The 15,849-nt window shown below is 41.9% G+C and overlaps 1 protein-coding gene across 5 annotated transcripts in view; it reads right to left on the bottom strand.

Annotated features, from left to right (window-relative positions):
- Positions 1 to 15,849, bottom strand: part of MCC (MCC regulator of WNT signaling pathway) — a 296,048-nt gene that overhangs the window by 121,317 nt on the left and 158,882 nt on the right. For all 5 annotated transcript variants that reach the window (XR_008618101.1, XR_008618100.1, XR_008618099.1 and 2 more), the window contains exon 2: positions 2,363 to 2,476. Coding sequence is in view for 1 of the 5 variants with exons in the window: in XM_024120283.3 (XP_023976051.1) it covers positions 2,363 to 2,476 (114 nt within the window). In the remaining 4 variants the exon portion in view is untranslated. The remainder of the gene's footprint in view (positions 1 to 2,362; positions 2,477 to 15,849) is intronic.

The following is a 15,849-nucleotide window of genomic DNA, read 5'->3' as shown; positions in this document are numbered from 1 at the left end:
ATCCTTGAAGAAAAAGAAAAGGCAAGGGAACAAAACTAATATTAAACACTATAATTAGAAAAAACTTCTCTGAAATTAAAAAAAGATTACAAAATATAATCAAAAGAAAACACAGCAAACATGAGAATATCAAACCAGAATGATTAAGAGTTACTCTAGTAAAATTACTGGAAGGAAGGAAGTAAAGAAGGGAGGAAGAAAGAGAGAGAGAGAGAGAAAGTTGTATTATTAACAGACTTTGAGAGCAACACTCTATGCCAAAATAGAATAAAGAAACATATTCAAGTAAAGAAAAGATGAGTCAAGGGTTTTATAGCCAGCAAGGATGCCTTTCAAGTATGAAGGGCAGAGACACATTGTAATTAACAAGCAGAAAGCTGGTGAAAATTATTCCCATGAGTCCTCCCTGAGGAAATCTACTAGAAAATAGCTTCAGGCATTAAACAAACAAACAGAGGGACATTGACATGAAGACCATGGTAAATATGAAATATATAATTTACTTGTAGAAGACTAAATGAGAACTAAAAGGAGAAAGTCTAAGATGTAATGGCCATGGGGTCAGGCTGTGTGGATATAGTACAGTTGTAAAAAACTGGGGGAATGAGGAAAGCATAATGAAAAAAAAAACTTTAAAAAATTCTTCTCAGTAACTGTATTTGTTATGATAGTATTAATGTTATTATTTTGAGACTGATTGTATATAATATGGGATGAAGCAAACGAGTAATTATGTAATATTCTTATCCAATCATCCTCTGTAAACTTCAGAACCAAGATTTTTAGTGTGAAAGAAAGGATATACAAATAAAATACAAAAGCTAAGTAAAAGAACACTGTAGTCTGAATTTAAATTGAGAAATTATTATGAGCTCCTAAGGTATTTTATCTTAAAATGTATAAATACATACATGTAGATAAATAAATAAATAAATAAATAAATAAATAAAGAATTTCCTGGCTATGTTTATAAAAGAGACCTAAAAATAATGACCAAACTAGAAGCAATAAGCACCCTTAGCACCCAGATTGCAGTCTTGAAATACCATTTTCTACAGAGAAAAACCAAGGCTACATGGAGAATGCTTAATTCCAGTTTTGGAGTGAGAAATGTACTAGATGAGCCTGGAGGAAGTACTAGGCTCATGTCAAAAGACTCAGGAGCCAACCTGAAGAGGTTCTTACTGGCCAAAAATAGTATACTTTGAGTTTCTACAAAGAAAATAATTACAAAGGACTGAAACCCAAATATGTTTAAATCCCTAAGTTCATAATATTTTAAAAAATAATTGGGCACTTTCAGAGGATCATAAATAATTCATTATCTTGAAAAATGTTAAATAAATCATAAGAATTAAGCAATGATTCTGCTTTTCCTCTGTGAACTATACCATTGTTTCAATAAATCATAGATGATGGGAAATGTCTCTATAAAAGCACTTCAATTAATAACTGAGAAAGAAATGGTAGAACTAAACTATCATGATTTTGTAAAGTCTTGATGAAACAGTGAACTTGGGCATTGAGTATCAAGATAGCTGCTAACGTAACATCTAAGAAGGCAAGACAACCAGATACTATGTGCTTCCCAGTGGAAAAACAAATACCCTCTACAGTCTTGCCAGAGGGACTGGACATGAATCTGACTGGTCCTCTGGATCCAGGGCCATTCTGCAGGAAATACAGGGGACAGAGGAACGTGCTGAACTGCACCATGGGTGAACCATCAGCAACATCTGGACTGTGGGAAACTCCATAGGTCAAATGGCCAGCTTTTAAAAGACTAAGTATAGGGGGCTTCCCTGGTGGCACAGTGGTTGAGAGTCCGCCTGCCGATGGAGGGGACACGGATTCGTGCCCCGGTTCGGGAAGATCCCACATGCCGCGGAGCGGCTGGGCCCGTGAGCCATGGCCGCTGAGCCTGCGCATCTGGAGACTGTGCTCCGCAACGGGAGAGGCCACAACAGTGACAGGCCTGCGTACCGCAAAAAAAAAAAAAAAAAAAAGACTAAGTATAAAGCCAATAAAGAACGGAGGGAAAACCCGTGGATTAAGAGATTCAAAGGAAACACATAATTTTTAAACAGCCAAGACAAAACTCCATTGTCTAGGGACATACAAACTCCAGCGATAAACCGTAAAGAAACAGGAAATATGACTATAAAAGTCATGTGGGGAGGAAAAGTGGGACTGGGATGGGACATAAGGAGGGACTTCTGGGATGACTGTCAGGTTCTAATTCTTGACCTGGACAGTGGTCATGAGGAGGTCTGCTCATCAAACCATCATTTTTTTTGTGGAGATTTCTATATCTGTTTCATCTTAAAAAATAAACTAAAAACAACCTTTCCAGATCCCTTACCTGTGCCTTGGCCAATTTCTTTTCCAGAAGGTCCCGTTCCCGCTCCGTTTGCTGCAGACGTTTATTAAGCTCCACTATATCTCCCTTGAGTGATGCCAGGGCTGCCAAGTGAAGCTGCAGTGACGGGAAGAAAGGAGCACAAGGTTAGACCCTTCGGCAGAAACTCATTTCCTTCCCTTCGTTTCCTGTAATTAGTGTGATCACATAAAATAGGTATCATCTACAATGGGACACCTTGGGTGATATTAATCTCAGGGGACAATGGACAGAAATCAGGTGTGTCACAGGCAAGCTGGATTATCTGGTCACCCTCAATGTAACAGGGAGAACACTATTATGTGTACGCAGTAGGACCTAATTTTGGATTGTCTAATAAAAATAGAGAGGAAAGCTGCTCATTCTAAGGGCTTTCTCCGAGTTACTCAGCAAGGATGAGATTAAGAGCTGGTGTGGACTGCCTGATTCTCAAGAAGCAAGGAAAAGGCAGGACCAAATTAGCTTTTACCTTTGGGAAAATATGCACGTTGAATGGGGCAATTCATTTTTTTTCAATTCAATCACCCATACTGCCGCATGTCCAGACAGACCAAAGGGCTGAGTATTAAGAAAAAAAAATGGGAGAGCTCATTGTTTCCAATCTTCTCCTCCTCAAGTTGACGCCTTAATTTTCTTGCCAGCTCCTCCTTCCTCATTGTCCCCCAGACAGACTAGATTGAACAGATGATGCTTCTGTGCAAGCAGGCCTCTCAGAAGCAGAACCGGAACTCTGACAAATTATGCTATGGCGAGAGAAACCAAGAATCCATCGCTATACCTTTCCCCAGCCAACTCTCTCAGGGTAAGTGGAGCAAGAAAGAACGTTCTTCAGCAGATTAACAAGCGTATCACGCACTTCCAGGATCTCAACCCGTTCAGCTTGCAGGTTCTGCACGTGGAGCCTGGGATGCACACATGCCTACCACACATGTGCCCGCTGTGGCTTTGCAGGTGGATGGCTGGGACCATCCTTAATATCTGTTCAACCACAGCTCCTGGAGCAGCACCTTCCAGCCTTCCTTGCCCTCTGAGTCACTACTTCGCTGTCTTCACTGTCAATCCCAGGTGGAGCTCAGACCATCCCTGAGCTGAATTCCACATGACACTTCGGTCAGTGATGCGAATCAGAGCAAACCCTCCCTCTTTATAGGGTTTCTGTATAGCTTCTGCCAAGAGGACGTAAAGTAAGGAGTAAATAAATTTGATCTTTCAAGATGGACACAGTGCAGCGGCACACAGCTCCACTTTGAAGATTTTAATTTCAGGTTTAGAAAGATGCTCTTTTCTGCAACCTGCCCCTCCACGCTGCGTGGAGGCTGGGAGGCTTGGGGGAGGGTGACTAGGTAAGAAGGAGACATAGGACAGGGGCTAGGGTTTCAAAGCGGTTGTTTGTGAGACTATCACAGCAGTGACTGTGACTTCACTTAACTGCATCGGGGCTGCAAACCAACAGATCAACAGCCGAATTGAAATCAGGAACACTTGAAATTTAAAAAAGGAAATGTCAAGCAATCTGGTATTTGCCTTCTCATGTAGGGCTAGGGCCGCTCAGAAAAGGTCACTTTGGGTTTCAGATACAGGGTTTCTGTGATGAATTCTCAGCACAAATACCACAGTGTTCCCATTGTACAAATTTTTGGAGGCAGTTTTGCTCCCAGCGTGGGGAGAGGGACACAGATTCACTCCCTTACATAGCTGGGTTGCACCTTCTGCCTCTGAACTGTCAATCTGAGAATGTTCCTTTAGTGACAGACACTGTGGTCTGCTATGCTATTATGTCTGGTCTTGGGAGAGGACCCCACCTCACCTCTGACAGGAAGGATGAAATACATGGAGAGCGGACATGTTCTTTAAGATATATAGGAGCAGAAACAAGGATCCCAACTATGAGAGCCTAGACTTGCTTCCTCTCTCATCCATCTCCCCTCCTACTTCTGGGGGAAAGGGCTGCCTGCAGGGGTTGGGGGAGAATTCGGGGGAAAAGCTGACAGAGGAGACTATATACTCCATACTGACCTCATGAACTGGGCCAGATGGGGAGACACACAGAGTGGTTATTTCCGTCACAGTACAGGGCAGAGGGGTCCAGGCTGGCTCACATCCTATGGAGGACAGCCCTGGGATGAGAGACGATAACACCAGCACTCCGGATTGCCAAAGGATCCATCAGATGTGCTTGTGGGGCAAGTCCCTTTGCTTCCCTGGATGGAAGATGCCTATCTATCAAAGACGAATTGATCAGTTTTTCCTTTTTTTAAAAAAATAAATTAATTTTATTTTATTTATTTTTGGCTGTGTTGGGTCTTCGTTGCTGCGCATGGGCTTTCTCTAGTTGCCGCGAGCGGGGGCTACTCTTTGTTGCGGTGCGTGGGCTTCTCACTGCGGTGGCTTCTCTTGTTGCGCAGCATGGGCTCCCGGTGCGCAGGCTTCAGTAGTTGTGGCTCGTGGGCTCTAGAGCACAGGCTCAGTAGTTGTGGCTCACGGGCTTAGTTGCTCCGCGGCATGTGGGATCGTCCCGGACCAGGGCTCAAACCCGTGTCCCCTGCATTGGCAGGCGGATTCTTAACCACTGTGCCACCAGGGAAGCCCCTCAGTTGTTCTTAACTTGAAGATTCCTTAAGAATCTCATGAATGTGATGGGCCCCTCTCCTAGAGGAACTCTTGGTGAGTTGGTGCTTACACATGTGTTCCGCCTAATTAAGATGATGACACACCCCGGAATCTATCTATGAGCTCCAAACTAAGAACCATCTGGACTAGACGCCAGCTCTGTGATGCCCCCAAGTTTTGCAGACGGTGTCAACTGTCATAACCACAGATGTCTGAGTGGAGGAAAGGTCCTCGGCATGTGGCATCTCTCACTTCCACATCTGCGAGTGAGGACTGAAACCCAGAGATTTATAGATTCTATCTATAATAGAAAAATTGCTGTTCTATTGTTCTATTCTATCTATAATAGAAAAATTATATTGGTATCATTTTTCAGGATCTCTTTACTTATATTCTGGCTTCTGAAATGGCCTCTACCTTGAGTCAGAGCTTCAGACACATGAACCTCGAAGTACCACTAAAAGATGTTTCAGTAACCAAAGAGAAAGAAAACCTGCTCACTCCAGGTCCCATGGAGAACTTAGCATCAGAACCAAGGCCACCATGCCCCTTCCTCACTATGCAGTGCTGTATGTGACGGTGATTTTCAGGGTTTTTTTCTTGTGGATGAAAACTTTACTTAAAATGTTTGCCTCTGATTATAAAAATAATGAATATGTAACAGAAAAATAAACTGTAAAGTTGGCATTCTAACTTTTTGGTGGTGGCCTTTGGGTGGTCTCAAACTCTTCTGGGATACTTTCCTGTTTAATACTTTTTTTTTTTTTTTTAAGAGAAAGAGGCTTTTGAATTAAAAAAACAAGAGATGTCACAGTGTTTTCTGCAGGTGAAGGCTGTAGTATAAAAACCGTAAACGGTTATTATCTTTCCCTGCTGCATCTTCTTTCCCTGTCCACCAGCAATTCTGATAGAAGGTAAAACTTTAAAAACCAGGTGCGGTATACACTTGTTCCTTAGTGTCACTGACAAGTACTCAGCAGTGGACACTCCCTGCCAGCTTCAGCTCCGGAGCTCCCCTGTTCCACCTTGTCAATCACCCAGTACTCAAGAGCTGACTGGATCTCCTTCTTTTGGGGTTTCACTCCCCTCATTCTGGCAGACCTGGTGGTATCCCTGCAAATTCAATAGCTAGAGAGTTTTCGGGCAATGCTACAAGTATTATGACAGAACCTGTGTAGACCTGTGTCAAGCCCAGCATTTAAAAAATAAGAGAATAGAGGTCTTTCCGAGTAATTTTTAAAAGGAGTGACAGTGGGTTTAAATCCTGGAAAGAAAAATTTACCACAGCAACCAAAACTGTCAACTATCTATAATAGAAAAATTATATTGGTATCATTTTTCAGGATCTCTTTACTTATATTCTGGCTTCTGAAATGGCCTCTACCTTGAGTCAGAGCTTCAGACACATGAACCTCGAAGTACCATTAAAAGATGTTTCAGTAACCAAAGAGAAAGAAAATATACGACGTTTGCAGTCTGTGCTGGTCTCTTCCCAAACACACTTTTCTCTTCATGCTCAGGAACAAGACCTCGATTTTTCGTTGGTCAGACTATTGCTCAGCTAAAATATCCCAGTTCCCAGCCTCCCTTGCGGCTGGAGCTAGGTGTAGCCATGTGACAAAGTTCTAGCCAAGGAGACAGAAGCAAAAATATGTGGAAGTTCTGGGAAAATCTTTTTGAGGGAGGTCATACTGTTTTTCTCCCTCCAGCCTTGCTGCTTGGTATATTAATGTGATGGATGGAGCTCCAGCAGCCATCTTGCTTCAGAAACATGAGGTCCACACTGCAGGGAGTGGAAGGTGCCCGAATCCCTAACAACTTTGTAGAGCCACCCTACTAGCTTTGGACTGTCTAACTCCAGACTTCTGTAATAGAACAGCAAGAACAGACCTCCGCTGTATAGACCACTATTACGTTGTGATCCTCTGAACTGCTTAACTCCAGACTTCTGTAATAGAATAGCAAGAACAGACCTCTGCTGTATAGACCACTATTACGTTGTGATACTCCGGCAAATGAAGTTGATCTGAGCCTAATTTATAAAGAATCAGATAAACCTGGGTTCATATCTCGTTTATGATACTTGTTAGTGATTTGTCTTTGGACAGTTGATTTAACTGGTTTTTTATAAATGGGTTTTTTTGCGGTCGTAAAGGCAAAATGAGATAGCCATCCATAAAATGACCAGCATAGTGTCTGAAACCAAGTAAGCATTCAACAACGTGCATTTCCTCTTTCCCAGCCAGGTTTTAAGTCAGCAAGTTTCAAGTCAACAACCTTCTCAGATGAAGCCTCACTATAGGTAGTGAGAGGTACATTCAGATGAGGAAGTAACACAGTCCTGTCTTGGAGCAGCACGCTTCCTGGGGGTTAACAGCACAGGAGTGAGAGGCCTTAAGCCTTGGGACTTCAGCAGAAGTCCCAAGGTTTAAGGAGCTGACTGTCAAGGCTCTTAAAATTCTCTGTGAAATTTTAACCCAAGGCCTCAGCAAGGTTGGGATGGGACCATGACACTTCCTAATACAACTTTGGGTCTAGCACGTGATTTATATCTAAATCCATGCATACCTCATATTTCTGGAGATAAAAGATTTCCCTAGGCTGTTTTGAGCCTGGCTTCACATTCATTTTACAGTGTGTATCCAAAGGAAAAGTAAACCACCTGGAAATTTGGCTTCAAGACAACTGTCAAAATGGTGGTTATTTTTGGATGAAACATTACTTGACTAATATTTCACAGTTCAGCTGGCTGTAAAGACAAGCTTGCAAAGCCTCTGAGAGATAAGGTGTCCAGCTGCCGGGAGCCCGGGTGAGGAGCAAGCAGTGCCTTTGTGATGGTCCCTCCTGGTGGTTGCTTCTGGGCTATGTGGATAGATGTGCTTCCTGTTACCCATTAGCCATGAGACAAAGGGCTTCACACTTCTTAGGATGCCCTGTTAAGCCAGCAGCCCAATGACTCTAATGAGCCCCCAGGAGCACCACTGTGTGCTTATGGTTATAAGATGCTTCTTTATCTTGCTACTACTGGCAATAAAAACAATGGAACAGATGCCGGTGCGTTCCTGATCACTTGGCACCCTCCTATGCATTATCCCACTGGGTCTCCATCACACCACACCTCCGTGGCTTACAGGGAGGCTATGATTCCCAGTGTGCTGAGGAACAAGTACTCTTCCCAAGGGCCACAGCTGTTGAAGGGGTCCAGAACCATTATCGAGGCTGCCAAACTCTAGGCCCACCATTTTACTCATCTTTCTGGAACTTGGGTCTGCTCTTTTACAGCACTGCCTTCAAAGGGACCAAAGGCTTCCACAGCCACACCTGAAACAGAGGAATGAGTTCATCCCCAAGTCTCCATCCAGAGACCACGGAGTACTAATGGTGACATGGACGAGCTAGGCTTTTCCGCTTTGTTGGCAGGTAAGCTCACTCAGAGCAAACTGTGCTTGTTCTTTCTCTCCCTGTACTTGGTCTGGCTACCTGAGATGCTCCTGTAGGCCATTCACTGCCAGCGTACCTCTATTTCCCTCCCACCAGTGATGATGGGAATGCCCATCCTGTCCTTGTAAGTGGGCCACTTGCCCTCCAGCTGCAAGGTATACAACATAGTTCTTGCTCATATTTGAGTGAGACAATGGGTAGTGCCAACTGCTTCCACTTAGTGAACTGTTCTCTTCCTTAAAGGGAAAGAAATAAGGGCAACTAAACTTTACTGAACACATTTTTTTTTAGAGACTTAAAAATATTTATTTAAAAATAACATTAATTAACCCACTATATGCTGAACACATACTCTTGACAGGTTCTGCACTAAGTGCTTCCTACACTTTACCTAATTCAATCAGCTACAGAGTCCTGCAGAAGAAAGGACACAACCCCAGCGCCAAGCTTTGGGAATATTTTAAGAATTCCAGGCAACTCGATAGTAGTAAATCATAACATTAATAGTTACCATGTGCTGAATGTTTAACGGGTACCAGGCACTTGGGCTAAGCACATTTCATGCAGTACCTCATTTAACCCTCACCGCGATGCTATGAGACAGGTCTTATCACCTCCTTCTAACAAATGAGGAATCAAGGCACAGAGGAGGGATAGGAAATCAGCCCAAGGGCAGGGAACTGGTAAACAGTAGAAGACATATTAACACACAGACACTCCATGTTCTAATTGTCTCTATGTGCTTTGCTGGTACTTCCAACTCAACATGCCACTGCCCTCCTGGCTTGCAGGATGCACATGTGTGCATGTGTGTGCATGTATGTGGATGGGTGGGAAGAGGTGGAGTGGGAGGTCAGATGTGCACACTGGCAGAGGCAGGGACAGGGGGTGAAGCAGGGGACAGCGGGAGATGGCAGGGCGAGCCCTCTAGTGACAATGATGAAGCTCGGGGCTAGCGGTCAGCTCAGCTCAGTGTCAATTTGGAGACTCTCTTTAACTTTCTGTGCTTTTTCATCTTTTTGAGAAGGGTCTGTACCAGATGGCCCCACCCTGAGTTCTGTGCTTGGGGCTCTTCATGCGTTATTTGCCCACTGGTCCCAGAATGGATTTGCTGAAGCTCACTTCCCAAGGAAGCTTCATTTATATACAGAACTGATCAGCAACATTCTTTCCCCTAGAAATTTAAAAAGCACTCAGAATCACACATAACCTTACGGCTGGCAAGGGAATTCAAGAACATCTAGTTCAATTCCTTCGTTGTAAAGGCATTAAACAGACTCAGAAAAACAAGGCTCATCAAATTCAGATTTCCTCATTCCCTATCCAGAGGCTTCCTCCTCTCCCATATGGCAATCCAGGAGCTCCTGGGTAGTGAATAAATGTCTATATCCAGCCCCATCCTTCGAAATAGCAGGAGACATCTGTACACGAAAAAGCAGCCTCATTCAGCTTCCCCTGCAAGACTCCCCACACGCCGGGTGCTCTAATTCAGATACATAAAGAACAAAATCCCTGGCAAAAGGGGAACGTTCCTTGCCAGATGGACACAATCAGGCCTGTTCAGTAGCTTCCAGGACACAGCTAGAATTCCAGCTAGGGGCACCTACTGTGTAATATTTCAAGAAAGGATGCTCATAGCCTTGAAACGTAGAAACTCATTAAACACCATCTACAAGATTGCCCCCCTGCATGCTAATCACTTTTTGCTGACCTAGACCAACTCAGAAAACAGGAGCTTTTCGTCTTTCATTTTATCTGATGATTTCATCGCTCAGTGGTCCCTGAGTTACTTTTTTTTTTTTGCGGTACGCAGGCCCCTCACTGTTGTGGCCTCTCCCGTTGCGGAGCACAGACTCCGGACGCACAGGCTCAGCAGCCATGGCTCACGGGCCTAGCCGCTCTGCGGCATGTGGGATCTTCCCAGACCGGGGCACGAATCCATGTCCCCTGCATCGGCAGGCAGACTCTCAACCACTGCGCCACCAGGGAAGCCCCCCTGAGTTACTTTTTAAACCTCCACTGAAGTTCAGTTGTCGAAAACAGCACTCTAAATCCCCTTCAACATGGTAGCACTAAAATACCATCCAATAGACAAACTGATCCCATCCAAGAGTGCCTGATGTAGGTGATGGTGCCAAATCACAAAGCAGGACCCAGGTACCAACTGTGAAAACAGCAACACCATCATCCCTAGCACCCACCTAAGGCAAATGGCTGGGAGACGGCTCTCAAGGAGGGGAGGCGTCCAAGACTGATCCTTCCAACTTTGAAGATAACCCTCAATCCCACTCCATCTGCAAAAATATGCTCCTCTAAAAATAAGCCAGACTGAATTTGTACATTGCCTTGCGTAGTATGGTCATTTTATCAGTATTAATTCTTCTAATCCAAGAACAATGTATATCTTTCCATCTGTTTGTGTAGTCTTCAATTTCTTTCATTATCTTATAGTTTTCAGAGTACAGGTCTTTTGTTTCCTTAGGTAGGTTTATTCCTAGGTATTTTATTCTCTTTGATGCAATGGTAAAAGGGATTGTTTCCTTAGTTTCTCTTTCTGATCATTCGTTGTTAGTGTATAAGAATGCAAGAGATTTCTGTGCATTAATTTTGTATCCTGCAACTTTACTGAATTCATTGATGAGCTCTAGTAGTTTTCTGGTGGCATCTTTAGGGTTTGCTATGTTTAGTATCACATTATCTGCAAACAATGACAGTTTTAATTCTTCCCTTCCAGTTTGGATTCCTTTTCGTTATTTTTCTTCTCTGATTGTTATGGCTAGGACTTCCAAAACTATGTTGAATAAAAGTGGCAACAGTGAACATCCTTGCCTTGCTCCTGATCTTAGAGGAAATGCTTTCAGCTTAGCACCATTGAGTATGATGTTAGCTGTGGGTATGTCATATATGGCCTTTATTATGTTGAGGTACGCTCCCTCTAAGCCCACTTTCTGAAGAGTTTTTATCATAAATGAATACTGAATTTTGTCCAAGGCTTTTTCTGCATCTACTGAGATCATCATATGATTTTTATTCTTCAATTTGTTAATGTGGTGTATCACATTGATTGATTTGCAGATATTGAAAAAAATCCTTGCATATGAACTAGAACAAATATTTTAAAAATTTGTATGGAAACGTAAAAGACCCCAAATAGCCAAAACAATCTTGAGAAAGAACAACAGAACTAAAGAAATCATACTCCCTAACTTTAGACTATACTACAAGGCTACAGTAATCAAAATAGTATGGTGTACTGGCACAAAAAGAGACACACAGATCAAGGGAAGAGAAAAGAGAGCCCAGAAATAAACCCACGTACTTATGATCAATTAATTTATGAAAAAGGAGGCAAGAATATACAATGGAGAAAAGAAAGTCCTTTCAATACGTGGTGCTAGGAAAACTGGACAGCTACATGTAAAAGAATGAAATTAGGAAATTCTCTAACACCATATACAAAAATAAACTCAAAATGGATTAAAGACCTAAATGTAAGACTGGATACCACAAAACTCCTAGAGGAAGACATAGGCAGAATACTCTTTAACAAAAATCATAAGCAATATTTTTTTGATCCCTCTCCTAAAACAAAGGAAATAAAAGCAAAAATAAACAAACAAGACCTAATTAAACTTAAAACCTTTTTCACAGCAAAGGAAACCACTGACAAAACAAAAAGACAACCTACTGAATGGGAGAAAACCTTTGCAAATGATATGACTAATAAAGGGTTAATATCCAACATATATAAACAGCCCATGCAACTCAACATCAAAAAAACAAACAACCCAATAAGAACTGAATAGACATTTTTCCAAAGAGAAATGCAGATGGCAAACAGGCACATGAAAACAAACTCAACATTGCTAATCATCAGGGAAATGCAAATCAAAACCATAATGAGATATCATCTCACACCTGTCAGAATGGCTATCATCAAAAAGAACGCTAATGTCGGCAAGGATGTGGAGAAAAGGGAACCCTCGTACACTGTCGGTGGGAATGTAAATTGGTGCAGCCACTGTGAAAAATTGTATGAAGGTTTCTCAAAAAAGTAAAAATAGAACTACCAAAGGACACAGCATTTCCATTCCTGGGTATATGTCTGAAAAAAACACAAACACTAATTCGAAATGATACATGCACGTCAATGTTCACAGCAGCATTATTTATACTTGTCAAGATATGGAAGCAACCTAAGTGTCCATAAATAGATGAATAGATAAAGAAGATGTGGTATATATATATATATATATATATATATATATATATACACAATGGAATACTACTCAGCCATAAAAAAGAATGGAATTTTGTCATTTGTAGCAACATGGGTGGACCTAGGGGGCATTATGCTAAGTGAAATAAGTCCAACAGAGAAAGACAAATACCGTATGATATGACTTACACGTGGAACTCAAAAAATAAAACAAACTAGTGAATATAACAAAAAAGCAGCAGACTCACAGATACAGAGAACAAACTAGTGGTTACCAGTGGGGAGAGGAAAGGGTGTAGGGGAAATATAGGGGTAGAGGATTAAGCGGTACAAACTATTAGGTATAAAAAAAGCTACAAGGATATACTGTACGACACAGGGAATAAAGCCAATATTTTATAATAACTACAAATGGAGTATGACCTTTAAAAATTGTGAATCTCTGTATTATACACCTGTAACTTATATAATATTATGCATCAACTATACTTCAATAAAAAATAAAAATGTCGGGGCTTCCCTGGTGGTGCAGTGGTTGAGAATCTGCCTGCTAATGCAGGGGACACGGGTTCGAGCCCTGGTCTGGGAAGATCCCACATGCCGCGTAGCAGCTGGGCCCGTGAGCCACAACTACTGAGCCTGCGCGTCTGGAGCCTGTGCTCCTCAACAAGAGAGGCCGCGGTAGTGAGAGGCCCGTGCACCATGATGAAGAGTGGCCCCCGCTTGCCACAACTAGAGAAAGCCCTCGCACAGAAACGAAGACCCAACACAGCCAAAAATAAATAAATAAACAAATGTGGGGTTTAAAAAAAATCGTTTAAAATAAAATAAAATAAAAATGTCACATAATTTTTACTGGAAATGATATTAGCTAACGTGGACATGTGCTATGCACTATTGCTATATTTAAAGCATGTAACATGCATGTACTTTCTTAATTATTCTTCACATAGCCTTTGGAATAGGTACTGTTGTTAACCATAATTTAAAGAGGTAGGAATTGAGGCTTAGAAGTTCAGTAACTTGCCAAACTAGTAAGTGGCAGAGCTAGAATGAAAACCCTTGTCAGTCTAACCCCAGAGCCTGGTTCACAACCATCATGCCTCATGCTTTGCAACAGAATACCCTAGCACTGCTGAGATCCTTTCATGAAACTACTGAGAAGATAAGGTCTCAGACAGAGAGTTCTTTTTATAAGAGGGGAAAAAGCATAACTGCAAAATTAGCATGAGGGAAAAGGTATTAATTCTTTCAAACTTCCAACATTTTGAGAAACACAGACCATTAAGCTGATATCAGACCCAGAAAAGCAGAGAAAAATTAATCTCCGGATATGTCCATACCCGATCGATGAGGGAAAGTTAACAAGGGAAATATTGACGTGTAAGTGAAAAAGCTCTAACTAAACAGTACTTGGGAGGAAAGGTTATCTTAACTGATAAATCTTAAAAAATAAAAAATCTAAACAGATTATATATATATGTGTGTGTATATATATAGTGTGTGTATATATATATGTGTGTGTGTGTATATATATATATATATATATATACACACACACACATTTTAAAATTTACTACACAATAGTTGCTAGTAAAAACAAGTCACAGCATTTTCCACTAATAAATTCTTACTTTTTGTGGTGTTATTTTCAAGGGAAACCAAAATTACATGCAATACAAGGATATTTGGAAAGAAACACAAACAAAATAAAGACACAGCAATAACCTGTCGGCACCTGCTTAAATTTCAAGGTGGGTTGCATCCTAATGGCACATCATGAACGAGATTGAGATGTAACAATTAAATCCTGCTAATCAGAAGACATGAATATTTCAGTGTGTACTAAATACTGATGTGATCCCTGAGGCAGAAAGTCCCACAGAGAATTATATGAACAGGAGTAAAAGACTTCCCTGACAAGGTCTGCATTGTTCATAAATTTTTATATTGATCTAATTTAGTAGGTATCGAATTCTCCTTTCTAAAGAAACCAAGTACCTTTAATGACGAAACACTCAATAAACTCTGCAGATCAGGAAAAACCAAGGCACTTTAATAGCAATAGTTGAGTGCTTTGGAACTTCCCTATTTTTTACTGGATTGAGGACAATGTTTCTTTCTTTGGGAAAACAAGTGAAGATTTAGATTTGAGTGTGTGTGTGTGTGTGTGTGTATACATATACATACTTATACGCACATACATATATTAACACATACACATATACATATGGACTTTCTATGTATACAAAACTCAAGGCACATACATGATCTCAGGGGTTTTTTTGTGTGGTACGCGGGCCTCTCACTGTTGTGGCCTCTCCCGTTGCGGAGCACAGGCTCAGCGGCCATGGCTCACGGGCCCAGCCGCTCTGCGGCATGTGGGATCTTCCCGGACCGGGGCATGAACCCGTGTCCCCTGCATTGGCAGGCGGATTCCCAACCACTGCGCCACCAGGGAAGCCCTCAGTCTTTTTATTTAAGCACAGGAGACAGCCAAGATGTTGACTATTGAGATATTCAGTACAATCATATTCAAATGTATTCCCAACATTTGAGAGAGATTTTCACATGCACTATTTCTTGTAAAGAAAATCCCTTTAAAATGCTTGATGCCATAAACAAGCTCCCATTTCAGGGAAGTCTCAGGCAGGCCCTGGCTTCTCCTTCCTCACCATGGGGCTGCTGACTGATGGGCCATTTCACCACTCACTGCTGCGTCTAATCCAAAGCACCAGGAAAGGGTAGAAGACACATTTCAAATCTGCTCAATGTTCTCTCCCATCAGGGGCCCTGCTGACTGCTTCAGAGAACAGTGTGCTTAGAGAGAAGAAAAGGTCTGAATCTTCTCTCCTTTCCAAATCACCTAACCCAGTCAATGCTAGTCCCAACCAGGACTTGTTCCCTGAAAAGGAAGAAAATGAGAGAGGAAGAAGAAAGAAAGTGATGGGGAAAACATAGTTCAGTGGTTAAGGACATAGGCTTTATAACAAAACAAAAACAAATAAAAACCCCAGACCTGCGTACTAGTTAAAGCTTGGTTACGTTGTTAAAATTTTCCAAGCCTCAGTTTACTCACCCTGTAATGACAGCCAACCATACAGAATTGTAAAAATTAAACGAATATACTACAGGTAGCCCACTTGAACACAATGCTGCCTGGCAGAAAGTTAGCCACAAT

Source organism: Physeter macrocephalus, chromosome 8 (genome assembly GCF_002837175.3).
Source record: "Physeter macrocephalus isolate SW-GA chromosome 8, ASM283717v5, whole genome shotgun sequence".
NCBI lineage: Eukaryota > Metazoa > Chordata > Mammalia > Artiodactyla > Physeteridae > Physeter > Physeter macrocephalus.
This window is presented reverse-complemented; position numbering and strand designations above follow the sequence as displayed.